The sequence below is a fragment of the Crotalus tigris genome, unplaced genomic scaffold (genome assembly GCF_016545835.1).
Source record: "Crotalus tigris isolate CLP2741 ecotype Arizona unplaced genomic scaffold, ASM1654583v1 scf7180000018239.1010054, whole genome shotgun sequence".
NCBI lineage: Eukaryota > Metazoa > Chordata > Lepidosauria > Squamata > Viperidae > Crotalus > Crotalus tigris.
In genome coordinates, this window is record NW_024096901.1 from 767,330 (window position 1) to 793,945 (window position 26,616).

General features: G+C 39.0%; 2 protein-coding genes across 4 annotated transcripts in view; both read left to right on the plus strand.

Annotated features, from left to right (window-relative positions):
- The first annotated feature begins 1,051 nt into the window (after positions 1–1,051).
- HNRNPA0 (heterogeneous nuclear ribonucleoprotein A0) lies at positions 1,052–5,787 on the plus strand. Its single transcript, XM_039349268.1, has one exon. It carries the CDS (start codon positions 1,393–1,395, stop codon positions 2,317–2,319), a length of 927 nt encoding a protein of 308 aa, XP_039205202.1. The 5' UTR covers positions 1,052–1,392; the 3' UTR covers positions 2,320–5,787.
- Positions 5,788–8,570: 2,783 nt separating this feature from the next.
- KLHL3 (kelch like family member 3) overlaps positions 8,571–26,616 on the plus strand; it is a 54,966-nt gene continuing 36,920 nt past the window's right edge. Inside the window, exons 1-2 of one of the 3 annotated variants that reach the window (XM_039349269.1) lie at positions 8,571–11,597; positions 26,242–26,355. In XM_039349269.1, coding sequence (XP_039205203.1) covers positions 11,245–11,597; positions 26,242–26,355 — 467 coding nt within the window. In that variant the 5' untranslated portion in view covers positions 8,571–11,244. Of the gene's footprint in view, positions 11,598–11,666; positions 12,176–26,241; positions 26,356–26,616 lie in introns of those variants that run through there. The other 2 variants (XM_039349270.1, XM_039349271.1) reach the window with 2 other exon arrangements.

A 26,616-nucleotide genomic window follows, 5' to 3' on the forward strand; every position in this document is an offset into this window, starting at 1 on the left:
AACAAGAAACTTCCTTCACTATAATCTTAATCTGAAATATAAACTAATCTAATAATTTAGACAAATTTAATAACATTAATAATTTAGATAAATCACAGATAGACAAGTTAAACATTTATTACTACCTTTATTTCTTGACATGACTGACTGGAATGGAAAGTTAGCATAATCAGGTATCAGCCACATTTTTATAATATATCTACAATCTCAAGTATAAAATCTGTAGCAGTGAAATACCATTATTACACAAGCCATATTATCTTCAAAATTCTGAATAAGTACTGCGTAAAAGAAGTATATTTTTCAATATGGAATTTCCAAATAGAGAAACTTTTTTTTCTTTTTCTTTTCTCCCTCTAAGTTTTGAGTCTTTCTTTAACCCAAGTTTTGGGAGATTATTTCTTTACCCTTGGGAAAAGAATTTGTATCCTTCCCAACTAGAATGTGGTAGAATTTGACAATTCTAGCACTCTAGTTGGGAAGGATCCAACTCTATTCCTCCCGTCTTTTTTCTCTCGGAATTTTTTTTTCCTGAAAAATTGAACATTTGTACGTCATGTTATGTATTTTTAGCTGATATAATACAGGCACGGCTTTAATATGGATTTTTTGGCCAATGCAGGTGCCTTCGCTTTCATTCGTGTTCAAACTAGACTCTTGCTCGGAAGGAGGCTAGGGAAAGGCAGAGCGCGGCATCGTATAACGGCCAACGAGCTCAATCTTTCAAATAAACCTCTTTATCTTCATTGCGCTATCAACCCCTCCCAAGGGAGAAGGGGGATCTCCAAGAGAAAGCGCGCGCTTACAAGCGGGATAGCCTATTGGCTGCTGCCTTTGGCCATGGGCTTATCGGCGTGGCTTTTGTCTCCTTTAGACTTCGGCTCAGTACGTAAATTGCTTGTTTTATGCGCGACTGCTTCAAGCAGAACGTGATAAGTTCTTTCCTAACGTCAATTAAGGATTCGCTCCGCCTCCTACTTTTTTAAAATGCTCATCGTCGCTCGGATAAAAAAGGTGATTGGTTTTGAGATCTATCATTCAGTAGTGACGTTGGAAGGCAATGGCGGATGGTTGTTGGCTCAGTCGGCACTCCTGGAAAGGAGGTGTGTCTCGCACTGCCACGGAAGGCGGGCCCTTTGGCGTTTCCTTTGTGTGTGGGCACCACTGGCTGGCTGCGAGCGCGCCTGAGGAGGAGTAGAAGTCGCCGTCGCAGCCGCCATTTTGTACGTTTCCTTTCCCCACCCCCTTTCCCGTTCTCTGCCGGTGGAGCTGGGCCGAGCTGTCCCACGACGGAACATTGCCTCGTAGCGCCTGTCGATTTTTGTCCGGCAGCAGCTGCCCCCTACCGGCGGCAGCAGCAGCGAGGAGGCGTCTGACGGCCGCGGCTCCGGCATGGAAAACTCCCAGCTTTGTAAGCTGTTCATTGGCGGCCTGAATGTGCAGACGACGGAAGCTGGGCTGCGAGAATACTTCGAGGCCTACGGGACCCTAACCGACTGTGTGGTTGTGCTCAACCCGCAAACCAAGCGCTCCCGATGCTTCGGTTTTGTCACATACTCGGCTGTGGAAGAAGCCGATGCCGCCATGGCTGCCTCCCCGCACGCTGTCGACGGCAACGTGGTGGAGCTGAAGCGGGCCGTTTCCCGCGAGGATTCCGCCCGGCCCGGCGCCCACGCGAAAGTGAAGAAACTGTTTGTCGGGGGCCTCAAGGGGGATTTAGGGGAGAACGACCTAGTGGAGCACTTCAGTCAGTTCGGCCCCGTGGAAAAGGCCGAGATCATCTCCAACAAGCAGAGCGGCAAGAAGCGGGGCTTCGGCTTCGTCTACTTTCAGAACCACGATGCCGCTGACAAGGCGGCCGTGGTCAAATTCCACCCCATCCAGGGCCACCGGGTGGAGGTCAAGAAGGCCGTGCCGAGAGAAGACATCCAAGCAGGAGGCGGCGGCGGCTCTTCCAGGTCGAGTTGGGGCGGACGAGGAAGAGGAAGGGGCGGAGGTGCCGGCAACCGGGACCACAACGGGCTCTCCAAAGGAGGCGGCGGCGGCGGCTATAACAGTTACGGAGGCTACGGAGGAGGCGGAGGCTACGGCTCCGGCTCGTACGGTGGCGGCTCTTACGGCGGCGGTGGCGGCAGCGGCGGCGACTATGGCAACGGGTACGGCGGCTTCGGCAGCTACAGCCAGCACCAGTCCTCCTACGGCCCTATGAAGAGCGGCGGTGCGGGTGGAGGCGGTGGCGGCAGCTGGGGGCCCCGCAGTAACAGTGGACCATACAGAGGCGGTTATGGCGGGGGAGGTTATGGAGGCGGCTCTTTCTAAGCGGGAAATTCCCACCGATCCTTCTGGGGACGTTAGTTTTGTCTGCATGGAGTATGCTCTCCGTTTGTACCAGGCCAGGCTTTCAACACTTCCCCTACACTTCGCCTAAAGGCACCTTCATACAAAAGGTTCCAGTGATGCGAAGCAGATCTCGAATGTTCCTGGTGGGGTCGCTCTGCTGCCTGTGTCACTTTCTGAAGATGTACTGGGTCTTTCACACAACGATTTTGTGTTAGTCATTGATGGACTCTATTTTTTTATTGCTTGGACATTAGTCGTTTTTTATACTAGGAACGAGATATTGTTTTAATTTTGGTTTATTTGGGGTTGGGAGGGAAAGTCATGATTCTGAAGTAAAACTTGGGAGGGAAAGGGGATTAACTTTGTAAGGACTTGGAATATCTACACGTTTTTTTCTACAATGATTCCATGGCTGTAAAAGGGGTTAAATCGTTTTTACATTTTTATTTTTTAAATAAATCATTGTGTTCATTGACCTTTACATGTCTTTTTTCCTAGGGTTCATTCCGTACATTTCAAACAAAAGTTTTTTAAGTGGCTACATGTGTTAAGAAAAGATTGCTTTATTTCAAGCAAAGAGCCCAACTCTTGCTTCCCCATTACATTGATTTTCTTACTGCTAAAGAGTTTGTGCCAGTTTTTGAAATATGTTGGTGGATGAAGTTGGTTAAAATACCTTATTCTACATCCACAGTTTTGCAGTTGGGCATTTGCCTTGCAAACACAGTTGGTCTGGTTTTTTTTAATATAGGGAGTTATTCATAAAAATGTTCTAACTCATTTAAAGCATGTGCTTTTTATATATATATATACATGTTCAAAATGTCAGATTTCTTAGTTTCACATTGTGTTATTTATTGGCTTGTCTGTAACAATTCATTTTTAAAGGGGAGAATGCTTCCCCTTATAAATATTTTGTTTGCATAGTGAAGTCATTTCAACTGGATACTATCTTAATTGTTCTTATTAAAAAAGCCAAGTATTAAATAGAGTGCCATCTGCTGGCAGACTAGTTGACTTTTGTGTAAGTTTTATTAAAACAACAAATTGGCTCTCAGAACTGTAGACCACTAGATCTTTAGATGGCAAGGGTTAAATTAACATGCCAATAAAATATATTGGCTGAAATGAAATATTAAAATACAAGAAAGTAAAATTATTGATTGAGCAATTTAAGTATTCAATTTTTAAAATTTGTGCTCGGTGAACAATACATAAGCCAGTAACTTAGGCCAATTGTAAATCAAAATTTCTGTAGTCTGCTTGATGTATTTGTAGCCCTTTCACACAGTAGAATTAACGTTTGTTCTATTAACAATGTTCTAGAGAGAAACTGACTTCCTGACTAGAAATATAGGTTATGAATATTGCAAATAAAGAATTGAATTCTTCACATGCTTCAGTGAGTATGTATGTAATGATTAAAATATTGATTTTTTAACTATTTAGATTTCAACCAAAGTATTATTTTACTTGAGCTGCTTTATATTTCAACATTTGCTAAATCAAAATTTTACATAGCACTAAGGTGTTAAAGTTAAACTAGGTTATATTTAAAAGTTTATTTGACCCAGTAGATTTTGTTAAATAAAGATTGATAATTTTTAATAGGTGATAGTTATGGTTGAAGATAGGAGCTAGCTACTGAATGAGTATCCTGATGTGTCTTTGAACACACATTTTGTCATTTACTCTTGAAGGTCAGTTATATTAAATTGAAACAATAAATTGGCTTTCTTTTTATTTGATGCCTACACTTTTTATATGTACAGTTATCCACTTGACTTCCACAGCAAATATTCAGTGTGATATGGAAATTAATTAAATTATCTTTGTTCTACATAAACATTAGCAAAGTTCTAATTGAGCTAGAACTGTGCACATATTTTACCCATCAATATGTTCAATTTTTCTAGATTTAACAAAATGAAAATTTTTTATCGGCTTGAAAAGTTATGCTGACCAAAATCTTGGGTTAAAACAGTTTGAAACAAATTGGAACTTGGAGCAGGTGGCTTAACCATGTTGAATAAAAACTATTCTGATTCTTTAATTTCATTAAACTTGAGTAATTTACTGGTGCCTTTATCTTTTGGGGGAAGATAAGGTACTCCTTAAGTCAGATCTCTGGGACTGTTACCATTCCCTAGAACAAAAACTGGCTTCTATTTGCCTTGTAGCTATAACTTGTATAGTAACTTAACCTTATTTTTGACTTTTCAGGACCTTAAAAATGCTTTATTTTAGGCTTGATACAAACGTAGGCTGATTATGCCAAAATTAAATGCAAAAAAAAAAAAATCCAGTGAAAAAATAATGACATTGTCTTTTTGAAATACCTGTGTGGTTGGTTGCATCATTTTCTTTAGCTTCAGCATTAGAGCTTACATTTTTTTTTCGCACCTGAGTATGTTTGCCTAAAAGAACCAAGACTACACATAGCTCTCAATGATATATGTGAATACTCCCACCATAAGGAGTAAATAAAGCTGTATTAACAGATTTGGTAAAGATATGTAGTGATGTTCTTAAAAATTGTTATGTGTAGACCTTTGCAAGATATTTTTTTTTGGAAAGTAAAATTTAATTGCTGCTTATAATGCTTTTCTGTTTTCGAAAAGCACATCATGGTGATAAAACACTGTTATAATAGTAAAAACAGTTGCATATTACCTGTGATGCTGTCCTCTCATATTATGATCTTTCAAATCTCTTGTGAGGTAATAATCTCATATAATGAACTATAAACTTTTAATACATAGTGATTCTTAAATAACAGGTGCTATACACCCACACTGAGGTTGATTACTAGCAGGAAATATTTTTTTGAATCCTGAATGTATAAAATCTATGTATGTGGAAATGTGTACATGATTCAATCATACTGTTCATTACTGTTTGGTTAGATCAGAATATCTGGTTTGGTCTAGTTTTCGTATGACAAGAGGCAGTATTTGCCAACTTTTATACTTCATAATTTGCTCTTGAGTATTACAAAAATTAACAAAGACTAAAACATTTTAACAAATCATAAATTTAAATTCCACTATCTGAAGCTTCAATGATGTATTTTATTGCATATATTGTAATTATATAAGCCTACCTTGTTTTGTATTGTATGCAAGAAGCTTATCCTAATATTTTGTACTTTATGAAAGAATCAGTTAACATAGAACATTGAAGACCACCATTTGGCATTAATAATGGCAAATCTGAGAACTGTAGCTAACCTGAAACTTTTTAGTATGTGAACAGTATCATAGAATCCAGTGACACTTTGCTTATTTCTTTTTGCAAGTGTTTCAGGATAAGCTGTAGGCTGTTCATCATGTATTGAGTCTTCACTGAAATGAGGGGCTGTGTCTTTATTGCTCATAAATTTGAACTGTTGTCGTTTTGGAAAATAAGCCTGGTGATGTTGAAATAAATTTGCCAAATCAACCTTAATTCTATTTTTAGGCCCGTGACTGTTAATGTCTACCTGGTGAATTAACAGAATTATGTTTGCTTTCTCTGTATTTTATTTTAAAACTATGTTGAAAGAGTATGCAGATCTTTTCACAATTTTGTACTCTCCAGATGTTGTGGACTTAAGCTCCACTGATTTCCCAGCGTCGAAGTCCAACATATCTGAAGGCAGAAGGTTTAGGTAGTCTGGATGGCAAGCATAATTAAACTATAAAGATACCAGATTGAAATGCCTTATGTGTCTAAGTTCTATGGGCCTTTATAATCTCTGACCATATTTCTGCAGTTTTGGACACTTGTCTATTTTAGCAGACTGATCAGCCATAGAAGCACTATGTTTTCTTCTAGCTTGAAACCCCAAATTTGTAATCTGTATGATTGGGAGGGAGAGAGAGAGAGAGAGTACTTAAATTTCCTACCCAATGAGTTATGCAGAAAAAGGTTTTATTAACAGTTCATTGTGACACATTTCATACAAGATGATGTAATTTCAACATCCTGTCGTGGCATCCTGAAAGAAAGGTATAGTTTGAGTTCAAAAATTAAGTTAAAAATCCTACTTAAAACTTATCTATGCATTATGTGAAGTTGTATCTTTGAACTATTTATTATGTGTGATTATTAGCTTTCAGTATTTTTAAACCTTTTGATTTCAGATCTAACATAACCTGATAGCCTCAAAGAGCATTCGCAAGATTGGCAAGTTTCATTGCTCAAAATCCTATGAGTATATGTATATGTCGTTATAGTGTCTTCAGTTGAATTATTTATATGCTGCTTCTCAGAGGCTTGGTGAAATAGTCTTGGTGCTTGTTCATAAAGTTGTATTCTAAAATTCAGGCATCCTTTGGTTACATTGTATGTTTCAGTTAATCCCTAAGTGAAAAGTGACACAGTTAAATAGTACAAACAACAAATTTCTATAAACATGAACACAAATATCAGTGAAGAAAATTGAAGCCAAAAAAGTTTAGTAATAAATTATTTGAAGTATACATGCAAATAACCATGAAATATAAGAAAAGGCTTATCAGCGGGGAGATCTCATGCTCTTAATATTTCTAAGGGAGAATGCATCTGTAAGGAAGAGTGAAAAATTCCAAAAGCAATTATAGAGAGACTTAAATGCAGTGACATCTGGTTGTGTGAAGAGTGTTTAACAAAATCAAGATGATTGCAGTAGGCCCATCAAAGCCCAGTATAAAATACTGTTAAGTGTTGTGGTAAAGCATTAAGGTATGGCTTCATTTGTTTTGTGACTGTCACCTGGACTTTTATTTGTTTTATATTATCTCTATCAGACACTGCATCTTAACTAGCTACCAAAGACATTTTAATGAGTTTTTACTTTATAAGTAACTCAAGATGGTGAGCGTACTTAATACTCCTTCCTCCTACTTTCCTACAACCCTGAGAGATTGATTGGTCGGACAAAGTGACTGGCCCAAAGTCACCCCATCTGGCTTTCATGCCTAAAGTGGGATTAGAACTTAGTCTCCTGTATTCTTGAAGTTATTTCTGCCAAAGGAAGGTGTTAGAGACTACTATCTAAAAGGATGTCCAAACCTTTGCAGCGGACAAACTATTGATTGAAAAATTCATCTAAATAACAGTATTAATGCCTTCAAATTTACAGAATGATTTAACTCGACTTCATAGAGGTATTAGCTTCTATTCTAAGGATTCACTAAAACAATTTTATTATGGTGCCTAATTTTGCCTGCAACTACATATGAAATAGTTTAAAGTCATTTGATTCACTATCAAAGTGATTTATATGGATTTAAAGCTGCAGGTAATGGACATTTTAAAAGGAAGCAATATGGTCAATCAGGTTCCTGTAAAGGAATTCATTTAAGTTGTTTTACTAAAAATGTGAATGTATTGTAAAATTTATTAAACTATACAAAAGCAACTCATTACACAGGATAGTTATTGTTAAGTCTTCTGCTGTGCTTGTATAACAATTATTTTTAGTGCTACATAACCATATTCTAATGCTAGAACTTAATATAACCAGACAATATTTATTTATATCCTGCCTTTATTATTTTTATAAGTAACTCAAGGCAGTGAACATATCCAACACATCTTTTTCCTCCACCTTCTTCCTATAACAGCCCTGTGAGGTAGGTTGGACTGAGAGAGTGACTGGGCCAAGCTTACGCAGCTGGCTTTCCTAGCTAAGGCGGAACTTGAACTCACAGTCTCCTGCTTTTTAGCCTGGTTCCTTATCTTTTAGACCAAACTGGCTGTTTATGAAGACAATTCAGTAAACCTTTATTTCAGTTGTCCATTAGTAGTAATGATCTATTTTAAAAATGCAATATTACATAGAAAAATAGAGCAAATCAACATGCCTATAGCAGTGGTGGCGAACCTATGGCACGGGTGCCAGAGGCGGCACTCGGAGCCCTCTCTGTGGGCACATATGCCGTTGCCCCAGCCTTGCTTCCACCCGTGACCCCCTCACCAGCAACCTCCCTGGAGGAGAGTCGCTCCTGAGCGTGGCCCACATGGAGCAGCGCATCCAAGGACATGGCAGCCAGGCAGCGTAGAGAAGACTCTGCCCTCATGCCCCAATGCGCATAATTGATGATGGGGGTGGGCAGAGAGCGTGGCCACACCATGGTGCTGCTGGGTTGCCTGGGCGATCGGCGGGCCCTAGAGGCGGTGAGTGGCCCTGTGGGCAGGCAGGGTAAGGCGGAGTGGGGTCGGGGCCAGTTTTTGAGCACTGGATCTCTAAAAGGTTCACCATCACTGACCTATAGCCTTGCTTTGCTTTATAGATTTTATTACAGTATATGCATGTATGGAGCAAACTCTACTGGCAGCTCAGTATTACTACATTTGTAATCTTGACTGTTGGCCAGATGCTAGGTAACAAAATATCTTAAAGATGCTTCTGCAGGGAATAGAATATTTTTGTAATATCTGACAATTTGCAGAACAACAAATCTACCTACCTCATTAGAAAAAATGTTTTAATTTACATTTTAATTTAATTTAAAAATGTGAAATTCTTAGGATCCTAAGACAGCTTTATTTTATCTAAAGCTTTCCATAGGAACCAGTATGGTAAAAGTAGGGCATATGTATACTAAGCTTTTATTTTCCAAAGATCTGGGCTATTGATTATTCTATTGCTGAGTTTCACTATAATGCACCCCTCTGCCCATGTCAAACATGTTAATGAAGATTTTAAAGATTGAACACATAGGTCAGGATCACATACTGAATGAAGTTGAATGAATAATCTGTGAACTTAAACCAGGGTAGATAAACATTTTATACTGGTAGATATATATGTGACCTGTTTGTGGATAGTGTCTGGTTGTTGTTGTGAACCCGTTACCAGAAAGTTGGTGAGATTGCTCCCTGCCAGCCCACGTTCCCTTTGTTTTCTGGGCAGTTGAACACATAAAGCACTGGGTTGTGCTCATCTGTTATTTTTAAAGGGTATCTGTAGAGTACATGTGCTCTGTGGCATAATTGCAAATGAAGACGCCAGAGGGCAGATGATTGCAGTATGTCACCTTTCCTTAGTAAAAGAATAATCAGAACCTAGCAAATACTAAGGTTCATATTTATCTCTGTACTCAGTTATATATAAATATCAATTTTGGTTAATTCACTTGCTATGTTGCCAGAATGGCATGATCCATATACATATACATGTAATTGTCAGAAGGCTAGAAAGCAAAAGGTTGCAGAAATATAAATTAGTTAATTTGCCTGAGAGACATAAAGTATAAATTCCTTCAAAAACTAGTGAGTAAGCAGCCCCAAGTGGTATGGATTGTCATTTATTGGCAAGAGCAACAGGAGAAGACATTAGGCACATAAAGGTCACATTTGTGTACAGCTAGTCCTCACTTAACAGACTGCAACTAGGACTGGCAGCTTCATTGCTACTGTAGACAATGCAGTTGTAAAATGAAGCATCATGTGACCATGCCTGACTTACATTGTCACTTTAAGGTGTCATTAATCAAATCAGTGTTAAGTGCAATGTTACATGACCACAACTTGTGACTTCCTGTCAGCTTCTGCACTGATTTTGCCTGTTGGAAATCAGCTGTGAAGGTTGTAAATGGCAATCACATGATTGGGATGCTGCGATCATTGTAAATGTGCACTGGTTGTCAAGTGCCTGAATCACTGTCATGTGACTGCAGTTTCAAGGAGCCATCATAACTCACCCTTTTTCAGCACCACTCCAACTGAATGGTCACTGAATGAATGCATCCATATTTGAGCTGGTAATTAGTTGTATCTTTTCTAGTTTTATAACTGTTCAGCTAATAAATACACTAATATATAAGAATTGCATGAGATGGGATTATGAGTGATTATAACTCACTATGTGCTAATCCAGAAAAATAAGGTTGTTTTTTTTAAAGCACCTGGTTTGAGCGTGTCAAGTAAATACCAAGATGTAAGAATTGTAACATTTTTAAAGTATAGTTTCCAATATGAAAAGCATATACCAACTAGCAGTCTGGTTTATCATTTGTATTTGTATGATCAAAGCATTCAGTAAATATTTAAGCAAGATGTTTTTCAGTCTCCATTCTATTGCTTTAAATCAGCCTGAAGTATATCAAGGCATCTATATAATTTCAGTTGAACATGTGGCATTTAATCCCTGTTATGTCATGTCACTTGGAGAATAAAGGTATTAAATAGCCTATAAACCCCATTTTGATTCTGTGTCTTGGGCTTGTGATTTAGTTGAGCTTAAAATGCACACATCTAACTATTTTCTTTACTCCTCTGATCCTGACAGTCTATCCGAGATGTAAGTTACAGTATGTGTATGGAAGAGCAGAGAATAAATAAGATAGTTGGTACTTTAAAAAAACCATATGCTATTATTTCAGTTGTAAAGGAAGTCCCCTCCCTCCAATCCATGGTCTATATTTAACAATCTGTATACAGTGCTGACACTTACAAACACGAATGCCTTTATCTGGGTTGCCAAAAATGATTTACCTACTTTCACTTAAGCTGAAAACTGACCCTAGCGAGGGAAAATGGATGTGCGAAGCTAATCGTTACACTCACAAGAGAACACATTTTGCCTTAACAAATACCTGCAACAACCCTGCCGGTTTTTAAAACTAGATTTGTTCCAAAGAATGCTGGAATTTTTCCCCCCCTTTTAAACACATCTTTTAAACGTATGGGTTTTATAGGCTACCCTAGAGCTTTGGAATAGGGCGAGAACCAAATCCAAACAAGTGCGATGTAAGGAGCGTGCGTTCCGAAGCAGGCGTCCCTTTCCTAGACATAAACCACGGGACCAAGACAAAAATCGCTCCCTTCCTTTTCCGCCCTGGCTGCATTTACTTCGTCCCCTTTGTCGGTCTTTTTAAACGCGCAGAACCCCGCCAAAAAGATGCCTCGGGCAAATGCAGCAGCCGGGGCGGTGCAATGTACCTATCCGCACAGCTGGTGTTGCCAGGAGACCGAGTCGCATGCTCGGAGCAGGAGAAAGAAAAGCAGAAGGGAGTGGGCTGCCGAGGCTGGAGGCAGAGTAGCAGCGGCAGCGGGGACCTCTGGGAAGGGAGTGTTCTGGCTGCTGCAAAGTTAACCTGCCGCTGTTGCTTTAGGCGTGAGAGGAAGCGGCGCAGGGGCGAGAAGGAAGGCGTCCAGCTGAGCGCAGCCAAATCAGGGCGCCGAGCGGTTCGCTGCGGCAGCGCTGGAGAAGCGAGCGGGCAGGAGGCGAAGGGCGCATGCAGCAAGGCTCCAGCTCCGCTCCGGCGGCGCACAATGGACGACGAAAGGTTGGTGCGGCTCGCTCGGCGTGGCTCGGCGAAGAGGGCAGGCGCCTTTTTGCTTGCGTCGGGCGGTAGGGGTGGGCGCGTGGGCGCGGAAGCCTGGCGGAAGATGTCTCAGCCGGATTCGGTAGCATCCCCCGAAAGTTGGCTGCGGTAACCTGCAAGCGACGCCGTTTATTTGCGTCTCTTTCTGGGTCGCGGCCGCGGAGGTTGCCCCGCCGCCGCCCCTCGTTGGGAGACGGGTAGCTCTGGTGAATCTTCCCCCTTTTTAGGGGAGGCGGTGGCGTTTGCCCCGGGTGACTTTTTTTTAAATTTTATTTGAATCAAGGGTTCATTCATCGCGAATCTCTTTCATCAGTTTTACAAATCCCCTTACACACACACAAACACACGCACACACACTTCCTGTCTCGGGTGGCCCTTTGAAAGTGTCTCCCTCTCTCCTTCCGTTCCTCTGGAGAGCCTCAATTTCTAGGAGACCTTCGAAAGCGGTAGCCGATTGGGAAGCCGATTCCTTTTCGGTGGGGCAAAGCTTTTAACTTCGTGCTCCGAGTTTTAATAACGCTCGTCGGAAAGATGGTAAGGTGAGGAGTGCGTACGTGTATGGGTGTGTTTGACCTGTGAGTGAACATCCTAGGCATTAAGATACAAGAGCAGTGATTAGATTCAGTCCTGCCGATTCGTGCATGAATTCGGCTTTCCCTTTTGCCTCTGTTCCCTCTCTCCTCCCTTCTTTCCACTGTTGTTCTGCAATTCACTTTTTAATCCACATATATATGCCTGCTTAGTGGCTTGGCACGGCAATTACCTAGGGTGAAAGGTTAAATTGTTTGGGTTTAATGAATCTCAAGCTGCAGGAAATATGTGTGAGTGGGTGCCTTTGCCGTTACTATGGGAACATTCTTGTGCAGCTACACTGGGGAGATTCACACAATCTGCTTTCTTAGTGTGGGATGCTAGTGGCTGCTGTTCTTTAAGAGTTTTATCATGGTAGTTGCTGACTGAATAGTAGCTCCGAAGTGGGGAGCAATTTCCTATTACGGATTTCCAAGAGAAGCTTCCATATCATCCATTGGAGGCTCCCTAATATTTAACCATAACCATAAGGTATGACTTAAATACACTGTGCATCACAGTGAATGTTTTTGCTTTGCACACTACTCAAGGACAGTAAATTATGCAATTCATTACATAAGTAAAGAGCTGAACTCTTGTTTCCAGCTGTGTGCCAAATGATGCCTTCCAAAACATTGTAATTTTTCTACTTTTTTGATGTTTGGCATTTCTTTGATGTTTATTTTGGATCTTCTTAACCTGCACATTTTGAGAAATCTAAGAAAAGTACAGCGTGTTTATAAAGATATTATTGGAAACACAAAGCCAACACTAGCTGTGACTTGTAAGATGCCAGATGAAGAAGCATTAACATCTAATAAAAAGATGACTAATCTATACCTGAAGGCATGAGTTTTGGGCCCAAGGCCATGAGTTATGAACTCAGAGCTAACTCTAAAAGGTTGCTAGGGCCAGAACAATGACTAAATTTGATGTAATTTATGTTTATGTTTAATTACAATTAAATTTAATGAAAGTGTTCTTATGATGATTCCCTCTGCATTTAACGTGCCCTATCATGTTGCACCTTTGGAGGGAGTCTGAAGGATCCATTTAAAACTTTTGGGTCAGTATGCAATTGTGGGAACTTACATTACAGTGCTATTAAATGCTCAAGATGTAATGTATGAAATATGATGGGAAGTTATATTGTTATTTCCCAGTAGTCAAATTAGAAAAGTGGTTTTTTTTCTCACTATGGGAGAATTCAGATTGATGAAACAGATTACTATCCAATGCGAACTCAAAGCTTGCCTCTCTTGGAAAAAAACAGGATATGTCAAGCACTTCCTTTTTACATTGTTAACTTGGACTTGTTTAGGAAAAAATAACACATAGAGACCGCTGTGCAGTAAGGCAGAACAAAACTATTGAAGTTGGTAAAATGCAATCTCTTTTTATCTCTTTCCATGGCCTGGTTCACTAAGGGAGGGTAAAAATGTTTTGGGTGCAGTATATTTTGCAAACCTTTTGACTGATATAGTTTGTGACAAGGTACAGTGTGAGAACCCAATCAGTTGTGGTTTATTTGGCAAATTGTGATCTATAGTTTGACAGTGGAGTAGGCAATATTTAAACAATTTCAAAAGCATGTAATTAGGATAGTTCGCTACTTACAACCATTCATTTAGTGACAGTTTGAAGTTACAACAGCACTGAAAGTGACTTGTGACTAGTTTTCACACTTGCAAGCATTGCAGCATCTCCTTGGTCATGTGATCAAAATTCAGGTACTTGGCAACTGGCATGTATTTGTGTTAGTTACACTGTCCCGGGATCATGTGCTCACCATTTGTAACTTTCTCAGCTGGCTTCTGACAAGCAAAGTTAATGAGAAGCCAGATTCGCTTAACAACCACATGATTCACTGAACAACTGCAGTCATTCACTTAACAACTATGACAAGAAGGTAAAATGGGGCACAACTCACTTAACAACTATCTTGTTTAGAACAGAAATTTTGGGCTCAGTTATGGTCTTAAGTTGAGGATTACCTGTACTCATGAGACTGCTGTCATAACACATGTAGTCCATCACAAAATTCCCACTTACCAGAAGAGCCAATGGGGTATATTGGTTAAAGCACCAGAGTAGAGAGTGGGAAATTGAGTGCTAGTCCTGCCTTAGGCGCAAAGCTATCTGGGTGACCTTGTGTAGTCCCTCACTCTCAGCCCTAGAAAGGAGGCAGCGACAAGCCACTTACAAAAAATCTTTCCCCAAAAATGGCATGGACTTGTTTAGGCAATTGCTAGAAGCCAAAACTGATTCAAGGGTGTGCACTCATATACAGAAGGAAAACTGCCTTCCCAGAGAGATCACTCCTAGAGGACAATTAAACATTAAAATGAACAAAGATAGATAGATAGATAGATAGATAGATAGATAGATAGATAGATAGATAGATAGATCGATCAATGCCTAAACCCCCTAAAAACTTTTGTGAAATGACAGGTTCAGGATTTCAGATCCTGCTTCTGAGTGGGGAAGGGTGTTTATATTTATGGAATAGTCTTCCCTGGAAATAAGATGGACCACATATATTGGCTTTCTCTAAGCTTTTAAAAATCAAATTGTTTTGGAGATCCTAAGGAGGAAGAAATTATCTCAGCGATTTGTTCCATAATTGATTTTATTTTATAATTTTAAATTTTATGTTGTGATTTTGTTATTGTAAGTTTATTGTGTTATTGATTTTGTTAACTGCTGAAAGTTGAAATAGTGGCAGGTATAAATCGAATAAATCAATAAAAACCAACATTAAGTATTTTAGAACAAGCAGTGATTTTACAGATGTACCATAGTTAACTAATTACATAATTAACATGGAACAATAGGCATATGGGCACGTGAATAAAAAGCAGTTATTTACTTCTCCCTTCAAATTCAAATAACTAAATGGATTGCTCATTTCAGTGATTAAAATAACCTTTTGCATTAGAATGGTAACATTCATTTCCTTGAAAGTACAATAGAGGATAATTGTGTTTTAATCTGATAACTGAAAAACAGATTCCTGTCAGATTCTGCTATGAAAGGAAATCCATACTTTGGGTATGAGAATTGGAGAGGGGGAAGAATCTTATTGTTGTCCACTCATTTTTTTCTAGCTGGTGGCACTTTGAACCTACCCCCTCCAAAACTGGTGCTACTGTATATAAATGGGCAGCGAATCCCGTACTCATCTGGAATTAAAATGTTTCGTTATCAGGGTGCCCCTTTCTATGACTGGCAAGGTAAAACTATATAAACAGTCAGAAAAACCCTTACTCATATACACTGATGGCGTTAACCTAGTTGGGTAATGAAAATGATAAATAAATCCGAACACCGGGATGAAGTATAAACAAAAACTGTTGTAGATTAAACAGTTTTTGTTTATATTTTATCCAGGTGTTCGGATTTATTTATCATTTTCACGACATACATACATACATACATACATACATAATTACTATGATAATCCCTTGCCTCAAGAGCCTGCAGTTCATCTTCACCAACTGGATTTTCTGGTTTTGGTGGAATTGCTTTCTTGTTCTGGCAATTACTCTACTGACTGTTGACAACAATTACCGTAGCATGTTACACTTAATTTTATTTATTTATTTATTTATTTATTTATTTATTTATTTATTTTATGAGACTTATATACTGCTTTAAGTGCAAGCACTCTCTAAGCGGTGTACACCAGTAAGCAATGTATATATATATTTACATTGCCCCCAACAATCTGGGTCCTCATTTTACCTACCCCGGAGGGATGGAAGGCTGAGTCAACCTTGAGCCGGTGAGATTTGAACCGCTGACCTGCTCAACACAGTCAGCTAAAGTAGCTTGCAGTACAGCACTCTAACTGCTGCGCCACCTCGGCTCATATTAAGGCTTATATTAGCCTTCAGGTAGAGATGGATGACTTGTCTTCTAGAATTCACATTTTAAAATTAAAATAGCATATTTTGTAATAAAGAAAGCATTATTTGGATAGAAAAAAAAGGTTGCTCTTCAACATAGCTTGATTATCCATGCAGTTGTCATGGCAAGATAGGGAATGGCTTGCCATTGCTTTCTTCCAGGATGACCAGGGTGGGTGAGGTTGTTTTTTTTTATTTCCCACATTAACAACTCTGTACTATCACATTATTAATGCATCTTGTTCTGAGTGTCTTATATGGCCTCAGTATATTTACCACTTGAGAAGTGAAGCCACTTTTAGTGAAGCTACTTCTACAGCATTTAGGTAATTCCAAATGGATGTTTTTCTAAAATGTTTTGGAGGAGCTGAAAGAAGCTTGGTTAGAGAAGGAAGAACACACTTTTGTTTAATTTATCTGTTTTTTTTCTTCCTTGCCCGTTACGCATAACTCTTTTTTTAGTAAATAGACATGTATGCCGCTATGCTGCTCTCATTCTGGAGGGGAACAGTTTCCATTATAGATATATGATATAGATATAAATCTACATTTAATCAGTTCATGGCAAGAATCCTAAGCTTGTAGAAGGGTGATCCTCGTTGGCTTCTACCACCATTTCATGTTACTCTGAACTGACATTCCAGTGGAGTGTCTCTGTACATGGTTTATTCCAGTAGAAGTTATGCACGGCATGTAGATTGTTTTAACACATATGCTATCCTCGGAATGTGTTTAATAGCTATGCACACATGGATTCTACCCTTCATTGAAATGGATTTTTTGTTGATTATGCATTTTGTAGTCCAAGGTATATTTTAATGTTGCCAAAAATATTGGCAGGTTCCCTGCTTTTCAGTGTCGAAAGCTAGTTAATTTTGCTTCTAGCAATTTGGAAAACTGACCGGTGCCTAAAGCTGAGATTTCTCCTTTTCTGGTAATTAATAATATATTATCACAATTAGTGAATGCAGGAAAAAGAGGCAACTACCATAGTCTCCTTATTTGTAATGAAAACATTTTTTAAACTATTTAATGTAATTTTAAATTTATTTGTTAGATCTGCCTTTTGTTCAGCAGCTGAGAGTGGTAAAGTAGCACTGGATGAAAGTCCTTCCGATTCAGATATTTTAAAAAAATAATGTCTTCTCTCAACTTTTAATCTACCTTTCTAATAGCTTTTTGTTTTGTTTTGCAATCAGTTTTCCCTAACAATCTTTTCTGTTTCTTGATTAGCAAATGATTTACTGAATTATCCAGTTAATCAGTTATATATTCTTATTAAAAGCAAAGTCATTAATATAATGTAATTTATCATTTATAAATTATTTCTATGATTTTAGCAAGATTTAGGACAGTGGTTCTCAACCTTTTTAATGCCGTGACCCCCAACCGGTCGTAAGTCAAGGACTACTCAACCAGTCGTAAGTCAAGGACTACTCAATTGGTGCAGCACTGTTTGCAGAATGGGACTTTTGGCGGGCCCAGCAGGGCAGAGACAATCCTGACAATTCCTATTGGCTTTTGAAAGCCAATAGAATTAGACTCTATTCAAGAGAGTCTATTCTATTGGCTTTCAAAAGCCAATAGAATAAAAGGGAGTAGCACAGCTAAGGAAAAGGGGAAAAATGGCGGATTGCGTTGTTTGGCGACCCCCGTGAAATGGTCGTTCGACCCCAAATGGGGTCCCGACCCACAGGTTGAGAACCACTGATTTAGGACCTAGCCTATTGGAAGAATCTCTTTAGAGAATGCAAAGCACCTCCTGATAGAATAAGCACATACTGCTTTTTCTACATATCCAAATAACACAGCAGAGTACTCATAATTGTTAATTTCCTTTGATTGTTAGGATTTGTTTGCTAAAGCATTCCAGTCTATGACTATCTGCTGTCTGGGATATGTTTATTGTCATCCTATATTATGATATCTCCAAAAAACATATGTTTTCCATTGTCTTTTAGTCATGTTAGTTTGTTCAGGAGGAGGATATCTGAAAAATTGTTGTAAGATGATATTTCTATTAGAGCTGTTTTACAATACGAAGAAACTTTTCAAGTTCTTCAGAAGCACATGTGAAAGGAGAGGGAGAAAAATACTACATCGGAATTTTGTCCAAATTTTAGTCTGTAATACTATTCAAACAATGGATAAAGTCTTTTGCTTGGTGGATTGGTATAAATAGAGTTGTCTGTTTATTTTCAAAAGGTTATTAGTTATCAGTAAAATACGCTTTTTCAGGTAAGAGTATGTTTTTGGTGTTTAACAGGCTTTTAGTTTCTTTCTATGAGTTCATTATATTATTTATTTCTGAGTTTGGGAACTGAATGCTTCTTGCTTTTTAAATCCATTTCTAAATCAGCAGTGGTTTTGGTACACTAGCTATATTTTTTAATTCAAGTTATGGTTTTATTCTACTTCATTTCTTGCTGTGAGCCTTGAATGCATTGTTAGAAAGGTATTTAAAGTGTTTTGGTTCTTTGTTTTACTTTTATTTGAAATTCACATGAGCAGTATTTTGATTTACTTGTTGCTATCATTTTTACATTTTCCTAAAACATATTGAGAAAAAAATTAATCCTAATTAAGTCTAGGTGCCTTTGAGGCGATGAGATTGTCAGAATCCTGGAAGATCTGGACTATTTTAAAATTGGGTTATAGGAGGATTGGTACTTGGTAGCAGAAAAATGTCTGACTGCTGCTATAGGATACGGCAAGGATTGGCAACTATTTTGTGGCAGTCATGAGCTATTCTTTTAGTTAGTATTTTTCTGCTTACATCATGTTATGATGGAGTATATCATAAAAGAGTGTGAGGCTGATTCCCCCCCCCCCAACTTTTTATATGGTGTATGGAATCTTGGTTCTTGTTTTTCAACAGTTGAAGCTTAAATCTTAAAATATTGGAATAATATTCAAATGATGGACCACCACATTGCCAATTTTCAATATTTTCTAGTTGCATTTCAGTAGTGTTTGTGAGCTGCAGATTGATTGAGATTAAATGCTTCTACTCCAAAGAGGCATATTTCTATTTTAATACCCTTTGTAGCATTGCTTCAAATAAGCCTTGGGATGAAAAAGTGAATTGTTTCTGCAGTCGGTAATGGAGTTGAGCATCTATTATGATCTCGGCAGTATATACATTAGGGCTGTCTCTATTCCTGAGATTATAAATAGTAAAGCATAATTTATTTTTTCCATTGTTTCTTTTTGTGTTTTCGTCTTATTTTTGTATGTTGTGGATTCCTGCTGTGTAGATTGTGGACATAAGGTCAAGGTTTGGGTGGAATCTACGAATTTGAATCCCACCAAAAAAAAAAATTGCTTTGCTAGGAAATGAGTATACTCTATAAATCATTTCCTTTTTACTCATTAGGGGCTACAGTCTGATAGGGAATTATGAGAATTATGGGCTTAGAAAATATGTTTCTATCCAGGGTAGAACAAATTGCTTCTCAGTTAGTGTTCCAAAAATTAAAAATATAATGTTCATATTGTACTTGGCATTTCTTATTTTAGAACTCATCCTCATTTGCTTCCTTCCAATTAGTTCATCTGTTCAGTTCTCTTGCATTTTATTCTTGGCCCAGGATGGAAGCTGTTGGGTTTGTTATGGACAAAGCAGCACACTTTTAAAATATGTTTAAATTTGCATCATTTAAACTGAATCTAAGTTCCTAGCATTGAAATGGTCACAATTAATTGCAGGTAGTCCTTGACTTACGACTACAATTGAGTCCCAAGTTTCTGTTGCTAAGCAAGACAAGTTATTAAGTTTTGCCCCGTGTTTTGACTTTTCTTGCCACAGTTGTTAAGTGAATCACCACAGTTGTTAAGTTAGTAACATGGTTGTTAAGTGAATCTGACTTCCCCATTGACTTCTGCTTGTCAGAAGGTTGCAAAATGAGACCACAGGACCCCAGGACCCCTAATTAAATGCCGGTTGCCAAATGTCTGAATTTTGATCATGTGACCATGAGGATGTTGCAACGGTCATAAGTGTGAAAAACAATCAGAAGACATTTTTTTCAGTGCTATTGTAACTTTGAACAGTCACTAAATGAACTATGGAAGCCGAGGACTACCTGTAATGAGCAAACCTGTTAGGGAGATCAGTTGGAAGAAAAAGGCTTTATATGTTAGCTTTACTAAAACTTTTGATCTAATTAGAAAGGTGTTTTACTTGCCTTTCAGGAAAGTGCTATAAATAACCTGAAAGCACATAAATGTAACTTTAAAGCTTTCAAAACACAAATGTGGGGAAAAGAGCTGTTTTTCTACCTCTTGGCTAAGTGGTAACATTTTCCCCACTTTTCTTCCACAACAAGCAAAATGTTCAAAATGTTTTATGGGTTAGGCCAGGGGTAGGCAACCTTAGCTCTTTTATGACTCGTGGACTTCAACTCCCAGAATTCCTGAGCCAGCTTGGTTAGGCCCTACTGAAATATATCCCATTTCTTCTCATGCTTAGGTCCTGTGAATCAGTTGCTTTCAGGTCAATAGCTGTGATTGAAATTTCGCACTCAGCTCTGATAATCTGCTTTGAACATCTTGTCTGCTTTTGTTATTGGTGTTGGCTCACCAGCAAATAAGACCCAGATTGATCTACTGGTTAAAGTGCTGGCCTAGAAGCCACAGGGCTGTGAGTTCTAGTCCTGCCTTAGGCGTGAAAAATTGGCAGGATGACCTTAGGCCAGTCACTGTCTCAGCCCAATCCACTTCACAGGGTTGTTGTGGGAAAAATAAGAAGAGGAAGGAATATTAGGTAATTTTGCCACCTTGAATTACTTATAAAAATAATAAAGATGGGAAATAAACAAACAAGCAAACAAATATATCAATGCCTATTTTCTAAGGGCCTGAATGTCCAGCTGCACTTCCTTTTTCCCTCTAGTAACCATCACTCTTTTTTTGTAATATTTTATTGATTTTCTAATTTTACATTTAAGTATTTAAAAAGCAGCGTGGTGGCTGGGTTAATCGATAATTCAATAACATACAAAAATCTTTAGTACAAATCCTAAACTACCACATCAAATATTTCGTTTCTTTTTCCCTTAATATCTACTGTCTCATATTTAAGCTAATACATTTCTTATTATATCAACTAAGTAAAAACATGTTTATTACATTTATCAACATTTTTAGCTTATATATATCTTAATTACTTTTATATTCAATCTTTATAGACAATCAATATCCTATTTATTTGTTTTCCCCAATTTTTAATTTCCCATCAATATTCAAGTTTAACTTTTAATATTTATACTTCCAAGTTTTAAGTGACCAAAATTTTCTTTATCTCAATTCATAACAAAATCTAGTATTAAAAATACATACCTTGTCTATTTGAGTATATTCTATTTTAATTAGTAATCTTCTCTAATAAATCAAAACCCCAATTTTCTTCAGCTTTATTCTAGTTTTCTTTCTTTGCCAGCTCACCTTCCATGTCAGTGTCAAACTGCTGTCCCACGGGCCGGATGCAGCACCAGCAAACCACGCCCACCCCATTGCCAACAATGGGAAAAAAGCTCCGATACAGCACGTGATGTCACATGATGTCGCGAGTTTGACATGTCTGTTTTAAGTCATCAAATAGATCTCCCTCTGTTGTTATATATATTGAAATAAAAGAGACCATCCAGTCACCATTTTTTTGGAAGGGCTAGCGCACAGGTCGGCAACCTGCGGCTCCGGAGCCGCATGCGGCTCTTTGAGCCTTCCCCTGTGGTTCCCAGCCTCCTCTGCCTTTGCAGAGAGAGACAGAGACAGAGAGAGGCAATTGCGCTTCTCTCTCTCTCTCTCTCTCTCTCTCTCTCTCTCTCTCTGTGTGTGTGTGTGTGTGTGTGTGTGTGTCTCTCTCTCTCTCTCTCTCTCTCTCTCTCTGTGTGTGTGTGTGTAAAAGAGAGTGCACTCACAGTGTTCTCCGAGGAGCTGAAAAGCTTACTGGGCGGAGCTCCTCCCTTTGCTGCGTCTCTGCAGGAAGCAGGAAGCAGGATGGGCAGGAGAGAGCTAGCTAGCCCAGCTAGGCTGACTCAGGAATTCTGGGAGTTGAAGTCCATGAGTCATAAAAGAGATGAGGTTGCTTACCCCTGAGCTTGTTGGACAACAGCTTGAAGCTTGCCAGGTGAGCAGCAGATAGGAGGGGGGGAAGAAAGAGAGAGAGAGAAAGAGAGAGGGAGGGAGAGAGAGAGAAAGAGAGAGGGAGGGAGGGAGGGAGAGAGAGAGAGTGGGAAGAGGAGTGGCAGACCAAGGGCAGATAGAGAGGGAGGGATGGAGAGAGACAGAGAGAGAGAGACCCTTTTGACATCTAAAATGAAGATAACACTGCATATATCCTTTTTTTAACCTTTGTGTGTATGTAATTTTATTCTCTTAAAGCATTCTCTTGGTGATCATTGTTTTAATAGTATGGATATTCCCAAGAGTCATATTTTTACTTTTATTTTTAATGTGTGTGTGTGTGTGTGTATACACATACATACATACACACACACACACATGCGCGCACAAACACCTATAATAAAGGTAAAAAAGGATATATGCAGTGTTATCTTCATTTTAGATATCAAAAGGGTTTTGCGGCTCCCGGTGTTTTGTTTTTGGTGGGAAACGGGCCCAAGTGGCTCTTTGAGTGTTTTGGGTTGCCTACCCCTGGGCTAGCGAATCATCTCTCTATTATTCCAGATCCCCATAGTTGTTCTGATATGTTTGTCTTCTCTTCGGTCTGTTCTTTTTCTTGCTCCTCAAGTTTCTTCTGGTTTATATACAAAGTCTTTTTCATTTTCAGTGTTATCAGTCTCTTTTCTGGATTTTCCATTGACTGTATTTGTTTGTCAGTTGAATCCTCTATCATAGTATTTAATTGTTCCACTTTTTCTATTATCTTTTGCGTAGTTGATTCTTTAATTGTAATCAAAATTTGGGTTCATATATCTAGGCTGACATCTTGTTCTTTTCTGTAGCATCTTATTTCATCACAAGCTGAAAGAATGGTTTCATGTATTGCTTTCAACATAAAAAGAATCTGTTTCTAGTCTTCATTCATATTCTCTTAATGGTGTGTTAAATTGAGGGCTTTAAAGACAGAGAATGAAAATAATTTTATAACTGAGTATAGAACACAGCTGAGCTTCTCACAGCTGATATTTGTCAAGGTTGAAAAAGTCTTGTCTGTAGTCTGGGCTTCAAGCCAAGTCTCCTTTAGACAATAACAAGTTGTAATATCAAATTTGGCCACAAGATGTCACCAATGCCGTTTAAGGTTTTTTAAGTCCAAAATTTTTATAATCCTTTTCCCAATTTAATTCCTTTTTGTAAATAAAAACCAAAGTCTTCAGTAAAGATAAGAAATCTTTTGGTCCCCAAATTTTAGAAGCATATAAATCCAGTTAGATTAAGGTTATTCTTTCAGTGTTTTAACTCCCCTGGATAGTCAGTTGTCGCTATTCTTAGAGGGTGGGATATACGTTCCCTTCCCTCTCTCCTCACAGGGGGAAGATACTTTGGGCAGCTTTTACAGGAAAAGAAAATACTTAGGATTGAAGAGAGGTTCAGATCTCACCCAGTCTCATCCGCACTGCTTTAGAAGTGCCTGGTGGTAAGTTTGACTTTGGCTGTCTGCAGCCTAGTGACAAGCCATATTTCTTTGGCTGGTCTTTTGTCCACCAGTTTGGAGGGCTGCCGTGGATTGAGCAGAAGGGCTACCGCCCTCCTGCAATCAAACGGGGCTCCCCTCCTTTCTTGTCGCCCCTACAGGGTGACTCTCGATTCTTTCTAGGGTCTCCCAGCAGAGCAAAACCGAACGCGGAAGATGGAGCTTGCCTTCCAGTGGCTGCGGTGGCCGCGATGGCAAACCGGAAGTCCTAGTAACCATCACTTTTATTTGCCATTGTTGCCATCTCTTTTTTCTCCAATCCAAGATTATCATTCTAGTCCCACCAGCCAAAGTATATATCTTGATTGCTTTTCCCCCCATCCATTGAAGAAAGCCCCATTGTGGGACATTTTGCCTGGTAGCCTGTGCTAGTACGTTGTACAAGCCTAGGAAGGGTGAAGGGCGAGGTTTGGAAGATGCTGTAGAAGTTACCTGAATGCCAGACTCTTTTCTCCTGTTAAGGAGAAGCCTTGAAGGGAATGCCTGATTTTCTTTGGAGATAGGGGGAATTGAATACAGGTAGTCCTCAACTTACAACAGTTCATTTAGTGACAGTTCAAAGTTACAAAGGCATTGAAAAAAAGTGACTCCTGACTTTCATACTTACAACCGTTGCATCCCCGTGGTCATTTATTTATTTATTTATGAGACTTATATACCGCTTTAAGTGCAAGCACTCTCTAAGCGGTGTACACCAGTAAGCAATGTATATATATATTTACATTGCCCCCAACAATCTGGGTCCTTATTTTACCTACCCCGAAAGGATGGAAGGCTGAGTCAACCTTGAGCCGGTGAGATTTGAACCACTGACCTGCTGAACACAGTCAGCTAAAGTGGCCTGCAGTACTGCACTCTAACTGCTGCGCCACCTCGGCTCAATGTGATGTCATGTGATCAAAATTTGGGTGCTTGGCAACTGGCTCATATTCATCCTAGTTGTAGGGCCATGTAATCCCCTTTTGCGACCTTTTTACAACCAAAGTCAACGGGGAAGCCAGATTCACTTAACATGTTAATAATAATTGCAGTGACTCGCTTAACAAGTGTGGCAATAAAAGTCGTAAAAGGGGGCAAAATTCACTTAAGGAATGTTTCATTGAGCAACAGAAATTTTGGGCTTAATTGTGGTCGTACGTTGAGGACTAGCTGTATTAGAAGAGGGAGTCAACCAGTGGATTATTTCCAGGGAAGATTGGAGAGCTAACATGAAAATGTGTCTGAAAGGTAGGCTGGATAGGAATGAGGGCAAGGAGCAGTTTCTTTCCTTAAAAATCCCAGAGGAGCAGCAGGAAGGGTTCCAGTACCTTGCATACATAAGCAAAATCACCCAGTCTTCCCAGTTCTTAGTCTTTATTGATGGTGGCTGAGGGCCCAGTTTAAAAGTGAAAGCTGGATTTGTGAGAATGCCATGTGGATAGGTTTGCTGCTTCCCCAGGGTCATGTGGCAGCATCTCTAGGGACTGGTTCAATTAGCCTTTTGTCTTTTCAGGGAGTGTTTACCTAGAGCTGAAATCGCCAGCGCTGTGAGTGAATGTGTTTTTTTGTTTTGTTTTGATGGAACTGGTTTGGCAAGATCCTGTGTTTGTTTCTGGCCAGAGTGTAAGTAGAAATGGCCTTGCTTTAGAGCTATTAACAGATGCTTTTGAATTAGGTAGTACATTCATGCCACTAGTCCTCTCCATTTGACCTTGAGAGTGCACTAAAATATTGGGAGAAAATGTATGGACTGCTTTTTTATATCTGTGAATGAAGTACTGAATATTTTACTTCAGTTTGTGGCTACAGAGTGATTGTTGTTAACTGTATTGCCTTTCAGATTTGTGAGCCTGTGAGTGGTTTCAAACACTGGATGTGGGTATTTCATGGGAGAAAACAAAAACATTTCCTAATAGTGTCTTTTTTTTCAGGTTCAATAAATAGATCAGTTGTAATTCCAATGACTCTGACTTTCTACTTTTTAATCCGGATGACGTATTGTATTTACCAAAAAGGATGATAACTGCATTTTCCTCAGGAAGATTTAGACAGAAAAACTGATCTGCCTGCATTACCTTATTCTTAGTAAATCTAAGAGTCAGAGGGTTAGACACATTACTTTCCATGTGAATACTTTAAAAAAAATTACACATACATATGCATACTTCTTTTTAAAACCTCATGTATGCTATCCACAAATGCTTGTATTGATTAAGCAAAGAATTTGTGCATGTGTTCTGAGCACATATTTCACATAGTTACATCAAAAGCATTCGCTTTGGCCTACTTGTGATATTAAAATAGGATTCCAGTTATACTAGGCAGCCACAGTAGAGACAGCTGGTTGTACTGTATAAGCTAAACATTTGTGATCACTTACAATATGTGACAACCAATGAGATTAACGATTTCATGTTAAATTTTTAGGTGGTATTTTATCTTGTAAATTAAAAGGGAATGTTTATTTGCTTTTCTTTCTTGTCTTTAGCATCAAGAGGTGGCCCCAACCACCTGAGGCAGATGGAGATAAGGATCAGCGGACAGTGACCATCAACTCTTGTCACACGGGAAAGGCATTCAAAGTCATGAATGAATTAAGGAGGTACTTCTTCATGTTCAGTTTTGTATCTCTGTGCAATTTATTAGACACTTGCTGGCTGGAGTTGGAGGCATCTAACATGTAGAACACTTTTTTTTTGTATGGGGAAAAAAAGTTAATTCAAATCAGTTGCTGTACTTTGTATGAAGTTCCTCTTTGGAGCCCCCAAATCATATGGTGCTTCACATTTGCTAGTGCTGTTATATAAAATAACAGGATTGTTTAAGCAGTTTGTTGGACATTGTACCTTAGTAATATTAATAT